Here is a 19,977-nt window from a genome sequence, read left to right as displayed (position 1 = left end):
AAAGAATGTCCTGCGCAAGCTGGGCCCGTGCCCGAGTATTTATACTCTCCCTGGACAGCGCCACCCGCAGACCGCTCAGTATTATGAGTGATTCATGTCATCCCCGCTCACCCATCACCCCTGTTGCTCACTGACCTACAATGGCTCCCGGTCTAGCAAAGCCTCCATTTTAAAATTCTCATCCTGGTTTTCAAATCCCTCCAAGGCCTCCCCCCGACCCCACCCCTTCCCTATCTCAGTAATCTCCTCCAGTCCTACAACCCTCCTCAGCCGCCTGGGCCCCGAGCTCTGGAATTCCTTCCCCAAACCTCTCCGCCTCTCTCTCCTCCTTTAAGGCGCTCCTTAAAACCGACCTCTTTGGCCAAGCTTTTGGTCACCTGCCCTAATATTTCCTTAGCAAATCCTATGACAGTGCCTCCATTTCTTGTGATGGAGAGTCGATGGATCTAGTTCCTATCTTCTATTATGATATTTTGGGTTTCAGAACTCTGAGTTGCTAGTGGATGATAAACACTTCGAAACATTTAACTAAACAAATGGGTTACATTTCTTTAACAGTACTTTGTCATCTTCGATTTGACTCCCTTCCCTCACTTACCACTTTTAAATCAGGTCCTCATCCCAGATCTTGGCGCAGTTCCCAACCACAGCTTCTCTTTCGACTGTTGGGGATCGGGTGGGATATGTGTCGGTGCAGGCTCGATGGGCCGAAATGGCCTCTATCTGCACTGTGGGGTTTCTGTGATTTCTGTGATTCTGTGTCGGCCTTCCGTCAGGTCACCAGGGTGAAAGCGAAAGGTTCTGATGCAGGCTCTCGAAGCCGGGGAACATTAGCGCCTCTTCTCGCCTGCACAAGCTGACAAGAGTCGCTGTGTATTGCCGACATTTTCCCCGTCCTTCGTTCCCCTATCGAGTGTTGGCAGTTGACAGTATAAAACACGGCCACAACCTTTGTGGGGGATCCCGAGAGTGTAAGAAACAATGTCAGCCTGGCTCAGTGAGTCTCTGGGTCAAACACTTGTGGGCTTGATCCCCAACTCCAGGACTAGAAGCCCATTACCCAGGCTGACACATGCAAGGCTCATCTGAGGGGGCCTTTCCAATGACGCATTAAACTGAGGTCCTGCCAGGTGTGTGCAATTCGAAGAAGAGCAGGAAAGTGTTCTCATAGAAATTGACAGCACAGGAGGAGGCCATTTGGCCCATCGTGTCCGTGCCGGCCGATAAAGAGCTATCCAGCCTAATCCCACTTTCCAGCTCTTGGTCCGTTGCCCTGTCGGTTACGGCACTTCAAGCGCATATCCAAGTACTTTTAAAATGCGGTGAGGGTTTCTGCCTCGACCACCCTTTCAGGCAGTGAGTTCCAGACCCCCACCACCGTCAACTCCCCTCTAAACCGTCCACCATTTACTTTAAATCTCTGCCCCATTGGCTATTGACCTCTCTGCTAAGGGACATAGAAACACAGAAGATAGGAGCAGGAGTCGGCCATTCGGCCCCTCGAGCCTGCTCCACCATTTAATGAGATCATGGCTGATCATCCAAATTCAGTACCCTGTCCCTGCTTTCTCCCCATATCCCTTGATCCCTTTAGCCTTAAGAAATATATCCAACTCCTTCTTGAATATATTTAATGAATTGGCCTCTACTGCCTTCTGCGGTAGAGAATTCCACAGGTTCACCACTCTCTGGGTGAAGAAATTCCTCCTCATCTCTGTCCTAAATGGCTTACCCCTTATCCTTAGACTGTGACCCCTGGTTCTGGACTCCCCCGCCATCGGGAACATCCTTCCTGCATCTAGTCTGTCTAGTCCTATAATTTTCAATGAGATCCCCTCTCAATCTTCTAAACTCCAGTGAGTATAAGCCCAGTCGACCCAATCTCTCCTCATACGTCATTCCTGCCATCCCAGGTATCAGCCTGGTGAATCTTCGCTGCACTCCCTCCATGGCAAGAACATCCTTCCTCAGATAAGGCGACTAAAACTGCACACAATACTCAAGGTGTGGTCTCACCAAGGCCCTGCACAACTGCAGCAAGACATCCTTGTTCCTGTACTCGAACCCTCTCGCTACGAAGGCCAACATACCATTTGCCTTCTTAACCACCTGCATGCTTACCTTCAGCGACTTTAGGTCCTTCCTATCCACTCTATCCAGGCCCCTCGTAATTTTAGACACCTCAATTAAATCTTCCCTCCGCCTCCTCCGTTCCAAAGAAAACAACCCCAGCCGATCCAATCTTTCCTCACAGCTGAAATTCTCCAGTCCTGGCAGCATCCTCATAAATCTCCTCTGTACCCTCTCGAGTGCGATCACACAGGATTACATCGGATATACGGCACAGAATCAGGCCATTCGGCCCAACCAGTCCATGCCGGCATTTATGCTCCACTCGAGCCTCCTCCCGTCCTTCCTCATCTAAATCTATCAGCGTAACCCTCTATTCCTTTCTCCCTCATGTGTTTATCCAGCCTCCCCTTAAATACATCGATACTATTCGTCTCAACCACTCCCTGTGGTAGCGAGTTCCACATTCTCCCCACTCTCTGGGTAAAGAAGTTCCTTCTGAATTCCCTATTGGATTTCTTGGTGACTCTCTTATATTGATGGCCTCCAGTTTTGCTCTTCCCCACAAGTGGAAACACTCTCTCTGTACCTTGATGACTGATGGCGAAATGTTTGGAAGAAATGCGAGACACGGAATGGATTCCTTAGAGAGGACCCCACAGTACAACCTGAAGGATCAAACCTTCCTCGCAAACAGTGGACAACCATCGACCGCCTCAGAACCGGTCATGGTAGATGCTGCCAACTTCTCCATAGATGAAAGATTAAAGCATCCCCATCATGCGACTGTGGAGCTCCTGATCAGACCCTGGAGCACATCATTGAGCACTGCCCTCAGAGGAAATTCACAGGCAGCCTACAAGATATCCACGCTGTTACACCGGAAGCTTCGGCCTGGATATCTGACTTAGAGATTGACATTTGATTTACTTTGCTGCTACCGTACATAGAATCATAGAATGGTTACAGCACAGAAGAACAGTGTTCTCGCTCAGGCCAACATCCCCAGCATCGAAGCTCTGACCACGCTCGATCAGCTCCGATGGACGGGTCACATTATCCGCATGCCCGATACGAGACTCCCAAAACAAGCGCTCTACTCGGAGCTCCGGCACGGCAAGAGAGCCCCAGGTGGGCAGAGGAAATGCTTCAAGGACACCCTCAAAGCCTCCTTGAAAAAGTGTAACATCCCCACCGACACCTGGGAATCCCTGGCCCCAAGACTGCGCAAAGTGGAGGAGAAGCATCCGGGAAGGCGCCGAACACCTCGAGTCTCTTCGCCGGGAGCAAGCGGGAAGCCAAGCGCAGGCAGCGGGAGGCGCGCACGTCAACCCAAGCACCCCACCCCACCCACCCCCTTCAACCACCGTCTGCCCCACCTGTGACAGAGATTGTAGGTCCCGCATTGGACTCATCAGTCACCTGAGAACTCATTTGTGATGTGGAAGCGAGTCATCCTCAGTTCCGAGGGACTGCCTAAGAGAGAGAGACAGCATAGGAGGAGGCCATTCGGCCCGTCGAGCCCGTGCCGGCTCTCTGCAATAGCACTTCAGCTAGTCCCACTCCCCCGCCCTTTCCCCGGAGCCCTGAAAATTTCCTTCTTTCAGATACTTATCCAACTCCCTTTTGAAAGCTGTGATTGAGTCTGCCTCCACCATCCTTTCAGCCAGTACATTCCAGATCCTCACCACTCGCTGTGTAAAAAAATGTTTTCTTACATCGCCTTAAGTTCTTTTGCCAATCACCTTAAATCTGTGTCCTGTGGTTCTCGAACCTTCTGCCAATGGGAACAGTTTCTCCCGATCTACTCTGTCCAGACCCCTCATGATTTTGAACACCTCTATCAAATTTCCTCTCAATCTTCTCTGCTCCAAGGAGAACAACCCCAGCTTCTCCAGCCTATTAACGTAACTGAAGTCCCTCATTCCTGGAATCATTCTCGTAAATCTTTTCTGCACCCTCTCTAAGGCCTTCACATCCTTCCTAAAGTGCGGTGCCCAGAATTGGACACAATACTCCAGTTGGGGCTGAACCAGTGTTTTATACAGGTTCATCATAATTTCCACACTTTTGTACTCTATACCTCTATTCATGAAGCCCAGGATCCCGTAAGCCTTTTTAACTGCTATCTCAATCTGCCCTGCCACCTTCAACGATTTATGCACATATACCCCCAGGTCTCTCTGTTTGTGCACCCCCTTCAGGATTGTACCATTTAGTTTATATTTCCTCTCCTCATTCTTTCTACCAAAATGTATCACTTCACACTTTCCTGCGTTAAATTTCATCTGCCACGTGTCCGCCCATTTCACCAGCCAGTCTGTGTCTTCCTGAAGTCTATCACTCTCCTCCTCACTGTTCACTATATTTCCAAGTTTTGTGTCCTCTGCAAATTTTGAAATTGTGCCCTGTACACCCACGTCCAAGTCATTAATATATATCAAGAAAAGCAGTGGTCCTAGAACCAACCCCTGGGGAACACCACTGTGTACCTTCCTCCAGTCCGAAAAACAACCGTTCACCCCTACTCTCTGTTTCCTGTCACTTAGCCAATTCCGTATCCAGGCTGCCACTGTCCCTTTTATTACATGGGCTTCAACTTTGCTGGCAAGCCTATTATGTGGCACTTTGTCGAAAGCCTTTTGGAAATCCACGTACACTACGTCAACCGCATTACCCTCATCAACCCTCTCTGTTACCTCATCAAAGAACTCAATCAAGTTAGTTAAACACGATTTGCCTTTAACAAATCCGTGCTGGCTTTCCTTAATTAATCCACACTTGTCCAAGTGACTGTTCATTTTCTCCCCAATTACTGTTTCTAAAAGCTTCCCCACTACCAAGGTTAAACTAACTGGCTTGTAGTTGCTGGATTTATCTTTACACCCTTTTTTGAACAATGGTGTAACATTTGCAATTCTCCAGTCCTCTGGCACCACCCCTGTATCTAAGGAGGATTGGAATTTTATGGCCAGAAGCTCTGCAATTTCTGCCCTCAATTCCCTCAGCATCCTAGGATGCATCCCATCTGCTCCTGGTGACTTATCTACTTTAAGTACAGCCAGCCTTTCTAATACCTCCTCTTTATTAATTTTTACCCTATCAAGTATCTCTACTACCTCCTCCTTTACGATGTCTACGGCAGCATCCTCTTCCTTGGTGAAGACAGATGCAAAGTACTCATTTAGTACCTCAGCCATACACTCTGCCTCCATGCATAGGTCTCCTTTTTTGTCCCTAATCGGCCCCACCCCTCCACTTACTACCCTTTTACTATTCTCTCTATCTAACCTATCTGTTACCTTTAATATCCTGAAAACTTCAATCAGATCACCACTCAACCTTCTAAATTCTAGGGAATACAACCCTAGTTTGTGTAATGGGTGACCCTGACCCACGGCGGGCACCTGGTTCCTGTGAATGGGAAGAGGTTGGCAACGGGTGGCACTGCAGGCGGGACTCCGGCTGGCGCCCCGGTCAACATTCACCGCTACCCCCCCCGTCCTCGGCAAACCCTCGAACGCGGTTTGTGGGATCTTGCTCTGCACAAAATGGTCGCCGCACTTGGCACCCCCCCCGCCCCGGCCAAGGGGGTGACGCTGAGCCACGGTGCAGGCGCCTGGTTCCTGTTGTGAACGGCAAGAGGCTGGCAGCGGGTGGCACGGCAGGCGGGATTGCAGCTGGCGTCCCAGCCAATATTCCACCCCTCCCTCAACCGCCTGCCCTCGGGCGCGGTCTGTGGGATCTTGCTCTGCACAAAATGGCCGCCGCACTTGGCCACACGGTGACCCTGACCCACGGTGCAGGGGGCCTGGTTCCTGTGTTGGCAGTGGGTGGTTGAGAGATTATTATATGTTGGAATTAAAATGCCCTGGGGCTCCCCTCCACCTTTGTGCCAGCCAATAGACCCAGAGAAGGCCCTTGAACCATTGCCTGGAGACAGTCACCATGGTGACGGTAACTAAGCAAGCCACGTGCGGGACGCCGTCAACCGAAGCGCCGCGCGCCGATTGGTTGATCACCCACCACGTGGTCCGCCGGCCCTTGGTGCTGGCGCGCCTGCGCGCTCGCCGCAGAGCGGAGCGCGGCGATTGGTTGACCGCGCACCACGTGTCGGCTCCCGCCCCACGCTGCTGGCGCGCCTGCGCGCTCGCCACAGAGTGGCGCGCGGCCAATGGTGTGGCGCGCGGCCAATGGTGCACCACGTGCTCTCGCCCGCTTTCCCCCCCGGCCCGGGCATCATTGTGCGCCTGCGCGGTCTCCAAGGGCCGCCGCAACCAAGATGGCGGACTCGAAGCAGCTGATCCCTCCTCCCTTGGGCTCGGAGTTCTACGACCTGGAGGCGCTCAACTACTGGCAGCAGGACCGGCTCTACCAGTTGAAGGTGACGGAGTGGGAGGACCACCACCTCCGCCGCCGCTCCTCCTAATTGCACCGATAAACCTGCGCCTGGGGCCAGGTACACGCGGAGCGACCAATCAGAGCGCCGCCCCGCGTGATTGACACCTGCTCCAGCCAATTAGCATCGGGCGGGGGGCGGGACTGCTGTATTTAAAGGGGCAGGCCCCCCCCAGGAGATTTGAGATCTCTGCTCTGATTGGCCGCTTTGGGTTCAGCCAGGTGCCACCAATCCAACTCAATTAAACCAAAAAGTACCCCCTTTAAAAAAAAACAATATCATAAAACCAAAGGAAACTGAACAAATTAAATTATTTGTTCCGCAAATTCCTTCACCTTTAAAAGGAACAGGAGGAGGCCATTCGGCCCCTCGAGCCTGGTCCGCCATTCAATGAGATCATGGCTGATCTGCGACCTAACTCCATCCACCCGCCTTTGGCTCATATCCCTTGATACCTTTTGGTTAACAAAAAGCTATCAATCTCTGATTTAAAATTAACAATTGATCCAGCATCAATTGCCATTTGCGGATTCACTCCTGAAAGGTCTGGCTCTAATTTTGAGACTCTGCCCCCGCAGTCCTAGACTCCCCAACCAGCGGAAATAGTTTCTCGCTCTCTACCCTCTCAGTTCCCCTTAATATCTTGAAAACTTTGATCAGATCACCCCTTAACCTTCTAAATTCCAAGGAATACAACCCTAGTTTGTGTAATCTCTCCTCTTAATTCAACCCTTGGAGTCCGGGTATCATTCTGGTAAACCTACGCTGCACTCCCTCCAAAGCCAATATATCCTTCCTAAGGTGTGGTGCCCAGAACTGCTCACAGTGCTCCAGGTGTGGTCTAACCAGGGTTTTCTACAACTGTAGCATAACTTCTGCCCCCTTGTACTCTAGTCCTCTGGATATAAAGGCCAGCGTCCCATTAATGATCCATGTACCTGGAAACACTCCCAGGGCAGGTACAGCACGGGTTAGATACAGAGTAAAGCTCCCTCTACACTGTCCCCATCAAACACTCCCAGGGCAGGTACAGCACGGGTTAGATACAGAGTAAAGCTCCCTCTACACTGTCCCATCAGACACTCCCAGGGCAGGTACAGCACGGGTTAGATACAGAGTAAAGCTCCCCCTACACTGTCCCATCAAACACTCCCAGGGCAGGTACAGCACGGGTTAGATACAGAGTAAAGCTCCCTCTACACTGTCCCATCAAACACTCCCAGGGCAGGTACAGCACGGGTTAGATACAGAGTAAAGCTCCCTCTACACTGTCCCATCAAACACTCCCAGGGCAGGTACAGCACGGGTTAGATACAGAGTAAAGCTCCCTCTACACTCTCCCATCAAACACTCCCAGGGCAGGTACAGCACGGGTTAGATACAGAGTAAAGCTCCCTCTACACTGTCCCATCAAACACTCCCAGGGCAGGTACAGCACGGGTTAGATACAGAGTAAAGCTCCCTCTACACTGTCCCATCAAACACTCCCAGGGCAGGTACAGCACGGGTTAGATACAGAGTAAAGCTCCCTCTACACTGTCCCATCAAACACTCCCAGGGCAGGTACAGCACGGGTTAGATACAGAGTAAAGCTCCCTCTACACTGTCCCATCAAACACTCCCAGGGCAGGTACAGCACGGGTTAGATACAGAGTAAAGCTCCCTCTACACTGTCCCATCAAACACTCCCAGGGCAGGTACAGCACGGGGTTAGATACAGAGTAAAGCTCCCTCTACACTGTCCCATCAAACACTCCCAGAGCAGGTACAGCACGGGTTAGATACAGAGTAAAGCTCATTCTACACTGTCCCATCAAACACTCCCAGGGCAGGTGTGATGCGCCATCAATTACTCAAAAGACTGAAGTTGAGCGAGTAACAATCAGGCTTTTATTAACTAAAGAATGAAGGTCTAGTCTCGAGTGGTCGACCCGTCCAGAATACTAAGGGACTGGGAGGTAGTCACTTATATACCTGGAATAGTGGGAGGAGTCAGCCGAGGCATGTCCAGACCTGTACCTAGTGGAATACACATACAGACACAGACAGGTATGACAGTGGTTTACCACAAGGTGCAGCATGGGTTAGACACAGAGTAAAGCTCCCTCTACACTGTCCCATCAAACATCCCCAGGGCAGGTACAGCACGGGTTAGACACAGAGTAAAGCTCCCTCTACACTGTCCCATCAAACATTCCCAGGGCAGGTACAGCACGGGTTAGATACAGAGTAAAGCTCCCTCTACACTGTCCCCATCAAACACTTCCAGGGCAGGTACAGCACGGGTTAGATACAGAGTAAAGCTCCCTCTACACTGTCCCCATCAAACACTCCCAGGGCAGGTACAGCACGGGTTAGATACAGAGTAAAGCTCCCTCTACACTGTCCCATCAAACACTCCCAGGGCAGGTGCAGCATAGGTTAGACACAGAGTAAAGCTCCCTCTACACTGTCCCATCAAACATCCCCAGGGCAGGTACAGCACGGGTTAGACACAGAGTAAAGCTCCCTCTACACCGTCCCATCAAACATTCCCAGGGCAGGTACAGCACGGGTTAGATACAGAGTAAAGCTCCCTCTACACTGTCCCCATCAAACACTCCCAGGGCAGGTACAGCACGGGTTAGATACAGAGTAAAGCTCCCTCTACACTTTCCCATCAAACACTCCCAGGGCAGGTACAGCACGGGTTAGATACAGAGTAAAACGCTCTCTCTGCACTCAGTACTACCTGCTGTGCTGGATATCTACCCCGAGAGGTGCCGGGGGAAGGCTCTGACAATCATTAAAGACGCGAGCCACTCCAGTCACAACCTCTTCACCCTGCTCCCATCCGGTAAGAGATACCGAAGCATACGGTCTCGTACCAGCAGCTTTCGAAACAGCTTCTACCCCCAGGCCATAAGACTCATGAGCGAATAATTTATTATTATTTATTACTGTTGTTTTATTTATTATTACTGTCTTTCTATTAGTATTTTTATCATTGTTATGCCATATTTATTCCAATGTTGGGAGGACTCGTAAAAATCAACATTTCATTGTGCAGTACACACGTCTGCTGCATATATGACAAATAAAATTGAATTGAATTGAATTGAGTGAAGGCCTCGAAGGCTCAAGTCTCTGCTGTGGGACTTGAACCCACAAACCTCTGACTCGGGGCGAGAGAGCTGCCACTGAGCCACAGCTGACACTTGAGTCGGATATTGGACGTTCTGGTGTAATATGTACTTTGGAGCTCGAGTTACCAGTTTCATTGCAGTGGGGCACCTTTCCTTGTCAGTGATCCAGGGACAGACAGTTCTGGGCAGGACTACGAGATGCAGGCAGGTTAACTTTGCCCGTAATGTTTTTAATTCATTTCTGATCTGAAGTTAATGATCATTACACCTGTGTTATTTTTCTACAGATAAAAACTCGAATTGCGAACGAATATTACTTGAGGAACCATCCCGAGGTGGAGGTGCTGCTGGGAGAGTTTATGAGGTGACCAGTGCAGTTTGTAAAGAGTTAGGCCACAGCTCGAATACTGCGTGCAGTCCTGGTCACCACATTACAGGAAGGATGTGATCGCACTAGAGAGGGTGCAGAGGAGATTTACCAGGATGTTGCACCCCAGGACTGGGGAATTTAGCGATGAGGAAAGATTGGATCGGCTGGGGTTGTTTTCTTTGGAACAGAGGAGGCTGAGGGGAGATTTAATTGAGGTGTATAAAATTATGAGGGATCTAGATAAGAGTGGAGAGGAAGGACCGAATTCCCTTAGCAGTGGGGTCAATAACCAGGGGGCAGAGATTGAAAGTAATTGGTCGGAGGTTTAGAGGGGAGTTGAGGAGAACTTTTCTCACCCAGAGGGTGGTGGGGGTCTGGAACTCACTGCCTGAAAGGGTGGTCGAGGTAGAAACCCTCATCACATTTAAAAAGTACTTGGATGTGCCCTTGAAGTGCCGTAACCTACAGGGCTACGGACCGAGAGCTGGAAGGTGGGATTAGAGTGGGTAGCTCTTTGTCAGCCGGCACGGACACGACGGGCCAAATGGCCTCCTCCTGTGCCGTATATTTCCTATGATTCAATGCTTCTGGCTATTGAGGCAGTGAGCATTATTTTAGTTACAAGCTGTAATGGCTACATGTTGTGGATAACAGTTCCCGGTTGTGATTACAAAATGTAATAACAGTTCTCTGTCGCTCGCTTCAGTCTCCTGTTTATTCCGCAACTTGTAGAGCGCTTGCACGTGAGTGGATTTTATTGAAAGTGAATTTAGTTTGAATCCTTTGCACCCTTTCCTTTCCAGGTCTGTACTCCTAAAGAGACCGAAAAACATTCGGGAATTTGCTTCTGGTGAGTTATGAATCCATGGCTGCAATTTGAATTGGCTCAAATATCAATCTGAAGGAAATTGTCCTCATCTCCATGCCTGTTGTAGCAGTTAGGCACAGCACTGGTTAGATACAGAGTAAAGCTCCCTCTACACTGTCCCATCAAACACTCCCAGGGCAGGTACAGCACGGGTTAGGTACAGAGTAAAGCTCCCTCTACACTGTCCCATCAAACACTCCCAGGGCAGGTACAGCACGGGTTAGGTACAGAGTAAAGCTCCCTCTACACTGTCCCATCAAACACTCCCAGGACAGGTACAGCACGGGTTAGATACAGAGTAAAGCTCCCTCTACACTGTCCCATCAAACACTCCCAGGGCAGGTACAGCACGGGTTAGATACAGAGTAAAGCTCCCTCTGCACTGTCCCAACAAACACTCCCAGGGCAGGTACAGCACGGGTTAGATACAGAGTAAAGCTCCCTCTACACTGTCCCATCAAACACTCCCAGGGCAGGTACAGCATGGGTTAGATACAGAGTAAAGCTCCCTCTACACAGTCCCATCAAACACTCCCAGGGCAGGTACAGCACGGGTTAGATACAGAGTAAAGCTCCCCCTACACTGTCCCATCAAACACTCCCAGGGCAGGTGCAGCACGGGTTAGATACAGAGTAAAGCTCCCTCTACACTGTCCCATCAAACACTCCCAGGGCAGGTACAGCACGGGTTAGATACAGAGTAAAGCTCCCTCTACACTGTCCCCATCAAACACTCCCAGGGCAGGTACAGCACGGGTTAGATACAGAGTAAAGCTCCCTCTACACTGTCCCCATCAAACACTCCCAGAGCAGGTACAGCACGGGTTAGATACAGAGTAAAGCTCCCTCTGCAGTGGTGAGGGGGTGGTATGTGCGGTGGGGGGGGAACGGTGTCACAGCGGGATCTCACTCTCAGTGTTCTCTCACTGTCCGGCAGAATACTACACCGATGCGAAGCTGCCGGAAAAGATCCAGCGGAAGCTTCACGAGCGCGACCAAATGAAGCAGAACTGAGCATGGCGTCCTCACTGGGCAGCTGCTCGCCGGCTCTGAGCTCGACCGCACGTGAAATGTAATGCGCGACCCTCGTACGCTGGCAATCCGATAGGTGGAAACAATTAAAATGTGTGTTTGACGCGATGTGCTCAGTGAGACGAGCTTTGTGTAATGTGTCAGCTTTAACAGCAGAGGGTGAGTGAGTGAACCCCGAGCCCCGTACCCCCCCGAGCCCCGTACCCCCCCGAGCCCCGTACCCCCCCCGAGCCCCGTACTCCCCCGAGCCCCGTACCCCCCCGAGCCCCATACCCCCCCGACCCCCATACCCCCCCGAGCCCCGTACCCCCCCGAGCCCCGTACCCCCCGAGCCCCGTACCCCCCCGACCCCCGTACCCCCCCGAGCCCCGTACCCACCCCGAGCCCCGTACCCCCCCGAGCCCCGTACCCCCCGAGCCCCGTACCCCCCCGAGCCCCGTACCCCCCCGAGCCCCGTACCCCCCCGAGCCCCGTACCCACCCCGAGCCCCGTACCCCCCCGAGCCCCGTACCCCCCCCGAGCCCCGTACCCCCCCGAGCCCCGTACCCCCCCCGAGCCCCGTACCCCCCCGAGCCCCGTACCCCCCCGAGCCCCGTACCCCCCGAGCCCCGTACCCCCCCGAGCCCCGTACCCCCCCGAGCCCCGTACCCCCCCGAGCCCCGTACCCCCCCGAGCCCCGTACCCCCCCGAGCCCCGTACCCCCCCGAGCCCCGTACCCACCCCGAGCCCCGTACCCCCCCGAGCCCCGTACCCCCCCGAGCCCCGTACCCCCCCGAGCCCCGTACCCCCCCCCGAGCCCCGTACCCCCCCGAGCCCCGTACCCCCCCGAGCGCCGTACCCCCCCGAGCCCCGTACCCCCCCGAGCCCCGTACCCCCCCGAGCCCCGTACCCCCCCGAGCCCCGTACCCCCCCGAGCCCCGTACCCCCCCGAGCCCCGTACCCCCCCGAGCCCCGTACCCACCCCGAGCCCCGTACCCCCCCGAGCCCCGTACCCCCCCCGAGCCCCGTACCCCCCCGAGCCCCGTACCCCCCCCGAGCCCCGTACCCCCCCGAGCCCCGTACCCCCCCGAGCCCCGTAGCCCCCCGAGCCCCGTAGCCCCCCCGAGCCTCCCCCCCCGATACCCGAGCCCCGTACCCCCCCGAGCCCCGTACCCCCCCGAGCCCCGTACCCCCCCGAGCCCCATAGCCCCCCCGAGCCTCCCCCCCCCCCGATACCCGAGCCCCGTACCCCCCCGAGCCCCGTACCCCCCCAGCCCCGTACCCCCTGAGCCCGGTACCCCCCGAGCCCCGTACCCCCTGAGGAGCCCCGCACTCGCCCCGATCCCCGTACCCCCTCTCGCCCCGAGCCCCGTACTCGCCCCGACCCCCGTACCCACCGAGCCCCTCGCCCCGTACCTCCCCTCGCCCCATGTCCCGTCCAGAGTGCTACAAATTTAATCGCAACCAGCACACATTGACTGGGTAGGAAAGATTTGCGTTTCTCCAGCTCCTTTCACGAACTCGGGACGTCCCAAAGCGACTTACAACCAACAAAGTACTTTTTATTTGAAGTTGTAACATGGGAAACTCGAGAGCGCAGCTCCGCCCATCTCCGCGAACCATTGCGACTCCCGCTGCCTGCTCTGGTTCTCTGTAATCCTTCCCCGTGTGGGTGGGAACGGCCGTCTCGGGGGAGGCGGGGGTGTCGGTGTCGGTCCGGAGCCTCCCCCTCGTTCCCACTAGTCGAAGGAGCTCAGTTCAATGCCCAGCTGGGGGGCACAGGCCAGTTGAGCATCTTGGGCCTCACAGCTGTGGTCTCTGACTTCATGTCGGGGTGGATGATGTAGTCAGGTCGCCGGCGTTGGTTTATGGCGTGTCCGACAGCACCCGGGTTTCTTAAACGTAAAGAAAAATGCAGAGGTCACACATAGTGACGGTTAACCACACAACTCGAGCAAATAACTCGACAATAATAACTTCCCCATTTAAGGGGAAGCTGGATAAACACACGAGGGAGAAAGGAATAGAAGGATATGCTGATTGGGTGAGAGGAAGGGTGGGAGGAGGCTCGTGTGGAGCATAAACACCGGCACGGAGCAACAAGACCTGGACTGCTAAGTGGCAGGTAACATTCGCGCCACAGAAGTGCCAGGCAATGACCATCTCCAACAAGCGAGAGTCTAACCACTGCCCCGTGACATTCAATGGCATTACCATCGCCGAATCCCCCACCATCAACATTGACCAGAAACTTAACTGGACCAGCCACATAAATACTGTGGCAACAAGAGCAGGTCAGAGGCTGGGTATTCCGCGGCGAGTGTCCCACCTCCTGACTCCCCAAAGCCTTTCCACCATCTACAAGGCACAAGTCAGGAGTGTGATGGAATACTCTCCACTTGCCTGGATGAGTGCAGCTCCAACAACACTCGAGAAGCTCGACACCATCCAGGACAAAGCAGCCCGCTTGATTGGCACCACATCCACCACCTTAAACATTCACTCCCTCCACCACCGGCGCACCGTGGCTGCAGCGTGTACCATCTACAAGATGCACTGCAGCAACTCGCCAAGGCTTCTTCGGCAGCACCTCCCAAACCCGCCACCTCTTCCACCTAGAAGGACGAGGGCAGCAGGCGCATGGGGAACACCACCACCACCAAGTTCCCCTCCAAGTCACACACACCATCCTGACTTGGAAATATATCGGCCGTTCCTTCATCGTCGCTGGGTCCAAATCCTGGAACTCCCTCCCTAACAGCGCTGTGGGAGCACCTTCACCACATGGACTGCAGCGGTTCAAGAAGGCGGCTCACCACCACCTTCTCAAGGGGCGACTAGGGACGGGCAATAAACGCTGGGCCTTGCCAGCGACGCCCACATCCCAGCAATGGGTCGAATGGCCTGTTTCTGTGCTGTAAATTCTATGTCACAACCTGCATTTATATAGCGCCTTTAAAGCAGTAAAACGTCCCAAGGCGCTTCACAGGAGCGTTATCAGATAAAAATTTGACCCTGAGCCACACCAGGAGATATTAGGACATCGCTCCACCATTGGCGGCCGTGCCTTCAGCCGCCTGGGGCCCCGAGCTCTGGAATTCCCTCCCTAAACCTCTCCGCCTCTCCTCCTTTAAGACGCTCCTTAAAACCGACCTCTTTGACCCAGCTTTTGGTCGCCTGTCCTAATATCTCCTTATGTGGCTCGGTGTCAGATTCTGTCTGATAATCGCTCCTGTGAAGCGCCCTGGGACGTTTTACTACGTTAAAGGCACTATATAAATGCACGTCGTCGTTGTTGTCGTAGAGCGCGGCTTTGAAAGCCCTCGTTTCCGGGCCCGGGCCGACACTTACTCGTACGTCAGTCGGACGGCCTGACCCGGCCTCACGGTCGGGTCCTCCGGGGGATTCTCCAGCACGGCGCGCAGCTGCCTCTCGAAGAACTCCTTCCCCGCTGTCGCCGTGCCCAACATCTTGGCCACGCATTTCTTCTCTGAAAGGAGCAAAGAAGGAAAGACTTGCATTTCTCCAGCGCCTTTCACCACCTCAGGACGTCCCAAAGCGCTTCACAGCCAATGAAGTACTTTTTTGAAGCCACTGTTGTTATGTAGGAAACACGGCAACCAATGTGATAATGACCAGATAATCTGTTGTTGATTGAGTGATAAACCCTGGCTGATTTCCCCCCTCTCTCTAACCCAGGAGTCACTGGACAGTGATCAGGAGCAGGAACCCTGGCTGATCTCCCCCTCTCTCTAACCCAGGGGTCACTGGACAGTGATCAGGAGCAGTAACCCTGGCTGATTTCCCCTCTCTCTAACCCAGGGGTCACTGGACAGTGATCAGGAGCAGGAACCCTGGCTGATTTCCCCTCTCTCTAACCCAGGGGTCACTGGGCAGTGATCAGGAGCAGGAACCCTGGCTGATTTCCCCTCTCTCTAACCCAGGGGTCACTGGGCAGTGATCAGGAGCAGGAACCCTGGCTGATTTCCCCTCTCTCTAACCCAGGAGTCACTGGACAGTGATCAGGAGCAGGAACCCTGGCTGATTTCCCCTCTCTCTAACCCAGGAGTCACTGGACAGTGATCAGGAGCAGGAACCCTGGCTGATTTCCCCTCTCTCTAACCCAGGGGTCACTGGACAGTGATCAGGAGCAGGAACCCTGGCTGATCTCCCCCTCTCTCTAACCCAGGGGTCACTGGACAGTGATCAGGAGCAGGAACCCTGGCTGATTTCCACTCACTCTAACCCAGGGGTCACTGGACAGTGATCAGGAGCAGGAACCCTGGCTGATTTCCCCTCTCTCTAACCCAGGGGTCACTGGACAGTGATCAGGAGCAGGAACCCTGGCTGATTTCCCCTGTTTCTAACCCAGGGGTCACTGGACAGTGATCAGGAGCAGGAACCCTGGCTGATTTCCTCTCTCTCTAACCCAGGGGTCACTGGACAGTGATCAGGAGCAGGTACCCTGGCTGATTTCCCCTCTCTCTAACCCAGGGGTCACTGGACAGTGATCAGGAGCAGGAACCCTGGCTGATTTCCCCTCTCTCTAACCCAGGGGTCACTGGACAGTGATCAGGAGCAGGAACCCTGGCTGATTTCCCCTCTCTCTAACCCAGTGGTCACTGGGCAGTGATCAGGAGCAGGAACCCTGGCTGATTTCCCCCTCTCTCTAACCCAGGGGTCACTGGGCAGTGATCAGGAGCAGGAACCCTGGCTGATTTCCCCTCTCTCTAACCCAGGGATGCTCCAGGCACATTGGGCTGCTCGGACTCAGATGTTCTCACCCACCATGTTAAAGCAGGTCAGAGGCTGGGTATTCTGCGGCGAGTGTCTCACCTCCTGACTCCCCAAAGCCTCTCCCACCATCTACAAGGCACAAGTCAGGAGTGTGATGGAATACTCTCCACTTGCCTGGATGAGTGCAGCTCCAACAACACTCAAGAAGCTCGACACCATTCAGGATAAAGCAGCCCGCTTGATTGGCACCCCATCCACCACCTTAAGCATTCACTCCCTCCACCACCGGCGCACCGTGGCTGCAGTGTGTACCATCTACAAGATGCACTGCAGCAACTTGTCAAGGCTTCTTCGGCAGCACCTCCCAAACCCGCGACCTCTACCACCTAGAAGGACAAGGGCAGCAGGCGCATGGGAACATCACCACCTCCAAGTTCCCCTCCAAGTCACACACCATCCTGACTTGGAAATATATCAGGCCGTTCCTTCATCGTCGCTGGGTTCAAATCCTGGAACTCCCTCCCTAACAGCACTGTGGGAGCACCTTCACCACACGGACTGCAGCGGTTCAAGGCGACGGCTCACCACCACCTTCTCAAGGGCAACTTAGGAAGGGGCAATAAATGCTGGGCTTGCCAGCGACGCCCACACCCCGTAGAATGTGGGCATCGCTGGCATCCTTGATCCAACACATGTTGCCAGGGAAGGTGTGTGGGGGGAGGGAGTAGGCAGGGAGAGACGATTACAATGAAGGGGCTCGTGCGAGCGACTCTAGGGGTAGATGTGGGGACCAAGAGAGAGCGGGGCATTCGACTGGCAAATGAGAGAGTGGTAGGGGGGTGCCCGGGTGGAGGTGAGACAATACGGTGGAGGGACTGCCTCCCCCCGCCGCGCCCCGCCCCGCCTCCCTCCAGCGCAGGGCGGCAAGGCGCCTCTCCTCTGTAGACTCACCGTAGTCCGAGGCTCCGGCCAGCCACTGCCGGACGCTGCAGTCCGTCACCTTGTGCCAGTCGCCAAGGAGGTCGCTCGCCGAGCAGGAGCTCGAGCTCGAGCCTGAGCCCGCCAGCGACACCGTCCCCCGAGTGGCACAGAAGGAGGGCGTGGGCAAGCCTCGGTCCCCGGGGCGGCCACTCGTCCACGGCTCGGGATCCGGCCGCATCTTTCGCCGACGTCAATGAAACCTGGACCACCTCTCGTCGACCAGTTGGAAATGCTCAATGCCTGTTGTGAGGACGATGACACTTTTGCTGCCGAGCCAATAGCAGCCCCTCGTCGTGACATCGTAAGCTTTCAGGCTCATTGTGATGTCACAGTGACGCCATGGGCATCCTTTAAAAAACTGGTCACCCCCACCGAGACGCTGAGCGGGGAACGGATTCCACACGAACCGACCCATTCGTGAATGAAAGAAAGATCTCGCGTTTCTCCAGCGCCTTTCACCACCTCAGGACGTCCCAAAGCGCTTCACAGCCAATGAAGTACTTTTTTTGAAGTGTGGTCACTGTTGTAATGTAGGAAACGCAGCAGCCAATTTGCGCACAGCAAGCTCCCACGAACAGCAATGTGATAATGATCAGATCATCTGTTTTAGTGATGTGGGTAGCACTCTCGCCTCTGATTCACAAAGTCGTGGGTTCAAGTCCCACTCCAGATACTTGAGCACAAAATCTAGGCTGGCACTCCCCAGTGCCAGTACTGAGGGAGCACCGCATTATCGGAGGGGCATTACTGAGGGAGCGCCGCACTGTCGGACGGGCGGTACTCAGGGAGCGCCGCACTGTCGGAGGGGCGGTGCTGAGGGAGCGCCGCACTGTCGGAAGGGCGGTACTCAGGGAGCGCCGCACTGTCGGAGGGGCGGTGCTGAGGGAGCGCCGCACTGTCGGAGGGGCAGTACTGAGGAAGCGCCGCACTGTCGGAGGGGCAGTACTGAGGGAGCGCCACACTGTTGGAGGGGCAGTGCTCAGGGAGCGCCGCACTGTCGGAGGGGCATTACTGAGGGAGCGCCGCACTGTCGAAGGTGCGGTACTGAGGGAGCGCCGCACTGTCGGAGGGGCGGTACTGAGGGAGCGCCGCACTGTCGGAGGGGCGGTACTGAGGGAGAGCCGCACTGTCGGAGGGGCAGCACTGAGGGAGAGCCGCACTGTCGGAGGGGCAGTACTGAGGGAGCGCCGCACTGAGGGAGGGGCGGTACTGAGGGAGCGCCGCACTGTCGGAGGGGCAGTACTGAGGGAGCGCCGCACTGAGGGAGGGGCGGTACTGAGGGAGCGCCGCACTGTCGGAGGGGCAGTACTGAGGGAGCGCCGCACTGACGGAGGGGCAGTACTGAGGGAGCGCCGCACTGTCGGAGGGGCGGTACTGAGGGAGCGCCGCACTGTCGGAGGGGCGGTACTGAGGGAGCACCGCACTGTCGGAGGGGCGGTACTGAGGGAATGCTGCACTGTCGGAGGTGCCATCTTTCAGATGAGACGTTAAACCGAGGCCCCGTCTGCCCTCTCAGGTGGATGTAAAAGATTCCACGGCCACGATTGGAAGAAGAGCAGGGGGAGTTCTCCCCGGTGTCCTGGGGCCAATATTTATTCCTCGACCAACATCACTAAAAACAGATGATCTGGTCATTGTCACATTGCTGTTTGTGGGAGCTTGCTGTGCGCAAATTGCGGCGTTTCCCACATTACAACAGCGGCTACACTTCAAAAAGTACTTCATTGGCTGTGAAGCGCTTTGGGACGTCCGGTGGTCGTGAAAGGCGCTGGAGAAATGCAAGTCTTTCTTTCTGAAGAAGAAAGTTGGAGGGAGGGAGGAGGGAAACGCGAGAAAAACAATATCACGGCCTCTTTGTAAATGGAGCCGGGTTTGTGTACGTCACTGCATTTTTTAATTGCTATGTAGCCGCCTCAGTCGACTAAAGTTAATTCAGAATTAATTAACAGGCAGAACAGGTGGCAGCAAGAGTCACCTTCTCGCCTTGTGGGAACACAGGAACAGGAGGAGGCCATTCAGCCCCTCGAGCCTGTTACACAGGAACAGGAGGAGGCCCATTCAGCCCCCTCGAGCCTGTTACACAGGAACAGGAGGAGGTCCATTCAGCCCCTCGAGCCTGTTACACAGGAACAGGAGGAGGCCATTCAGCCCCCTCGAGCCTGTTACACAGGAACAGGAGGAGGCCATTCAGCCCCTCGAGCCTGTTACACAGGAACAGGAGGAGGCCCATTCAGCCCCTCGAGCCTGTTACATTAGGAACAGGAGGAGGCCCATTCAGCCCCTCGAGCCTGTTACACAGGAACAGGAGGAGGCCAGTCAGCCCCTCGAGCCTGTTACACAGGAACAGGAGGAGGCCCATTCAACCCCTCGAGCCTGTTACACAGGAACAGGAGGAGGCTGTTCAGTCCCTCGAGCC

At 54.7% G+C, this 19,977-nt stretch overlaps 2 protein-coding genes across 2 annotated transcripts; one reads left to right on the top strand and one right to left on the bottom strand.

Annotated features, from left to right (window-relative positions):
* Window positions 1–6,302: 6,302 nt before the first annotated feature.
* riiad1 (regulatory subunit of type II PKA R-subunit domain containing 1) lies at window positions 6,303–11,972 on the top strand. Its single transcript, XM_085978352.1, has 4 exons — window positions 6,303–6,454; window positions 9,882–9,958; window positions 10,768–10,814; window positions 11,770–11,972. The coding sequence occupies exons 1-4, from the start codon at window positions 6,353–6,355 to the stop codon at window positions 11,844–11,846; spliced, it is 303 nt and encodes a 100-aa protein (XP_085834478.1). The 5' UTR covers window positions 6,303–6,352; the 3' UTR covers window positions 11,847–11,972.
* A 1,418-nt stretch (window positions 11,973–13,390) lies between these two features.
* LOC147086428 (uncharacterized) lies at window positions 13,391–17,801 on the bottom strand. The gene is made up of 3 exons (XM_085978351.1): window positions 17,532–17,801; window positions 15,195–15,333; window positions 13,391–13,738 (listed from the first exon to the last, which is right to left on the bottom strand). The coding sequence occupies exons 1-3, from the start codon at window positions 17,737–17,739 to the stop codon at window positions 13,597–13,599; spliced, it is 489 nt and encodes a 162-aa protein (XP_085834477.1). The 5' UTR covers window positions 17,740–17,801; the 3' UTR covers window positions 13,391–13,596.
* Between the last annotated feature and the right edge of the window lie 2,176 nt (window positions 17,802–19,977).

Source organism: Somniosus microcephalus, unplaced genomic scaffold (genome assembly GCF_052327205.1).
Source record: "Somniosus microcephalus isolate GS21.2 unplaced genomic scaffold, FLI_Smic_1.0 unresolved_chr7, whole genome shotgun sequence".
In the NCBI taxonomy this organism is placed as follows: domain Eukaryota; kingdom Metazoa; phylum Chordata; class Chondrichthyes; order Squaliformes; family Somniosidae; genus Somniosus; species Somniosus microcephalus.
The sequence above is the reverse complement of the archived record's forward strand: the minus strand, read 5'-3'. Positions and strand labels throughout refer to the sequence as shown.

Bases quoted from the DNA above. Each gene is read 5' to 3' on its own strand.
- riiad1 (XM_085978352.1), top strand. From the start codon at position 6,353: ATGGCGGACTCGAAGCAGCTGATCCCTCCTCCCTTGGGCTCGGAGTTC. The intron at 6,455-9,881 runs GTGACGGAGTGG...ATTTTTCTACAG, and splicing joins ACCGGCTCTACCAGTTGAAG to ATAAAAACTCGAATTGCGAA. The intron at 10,815-11,769 runs GTGAGTTATGAA...ACTGTCCGGCAG, and splicing joins CATTCGGGAATTTGCTTCTG to AATACTACACCGATGCGAAG.
- LOC147086428 (XM_085978351.1), bottom strand. From the start codon at position 17,739: ATGCGGCCGGATCCCGAGCCGTGGACGAGTGGCCGCCCCGGGGACCGA. The intron at 15,334-17,531 runs GTGAGTCTACAG...TGCTCCTTTCAG, and splicing joins GGCCGGAGCCTCGGACTACG to AGAAGAAATGCGTGGCCAAG. The intron at 13,739-15,194 runs GTAAGTGTCGGC...TTTACGTTTAAG, and splicing joins GCCGTCCGACTGACGTACGA to AAACCCGGGTGCTGTCGGAC.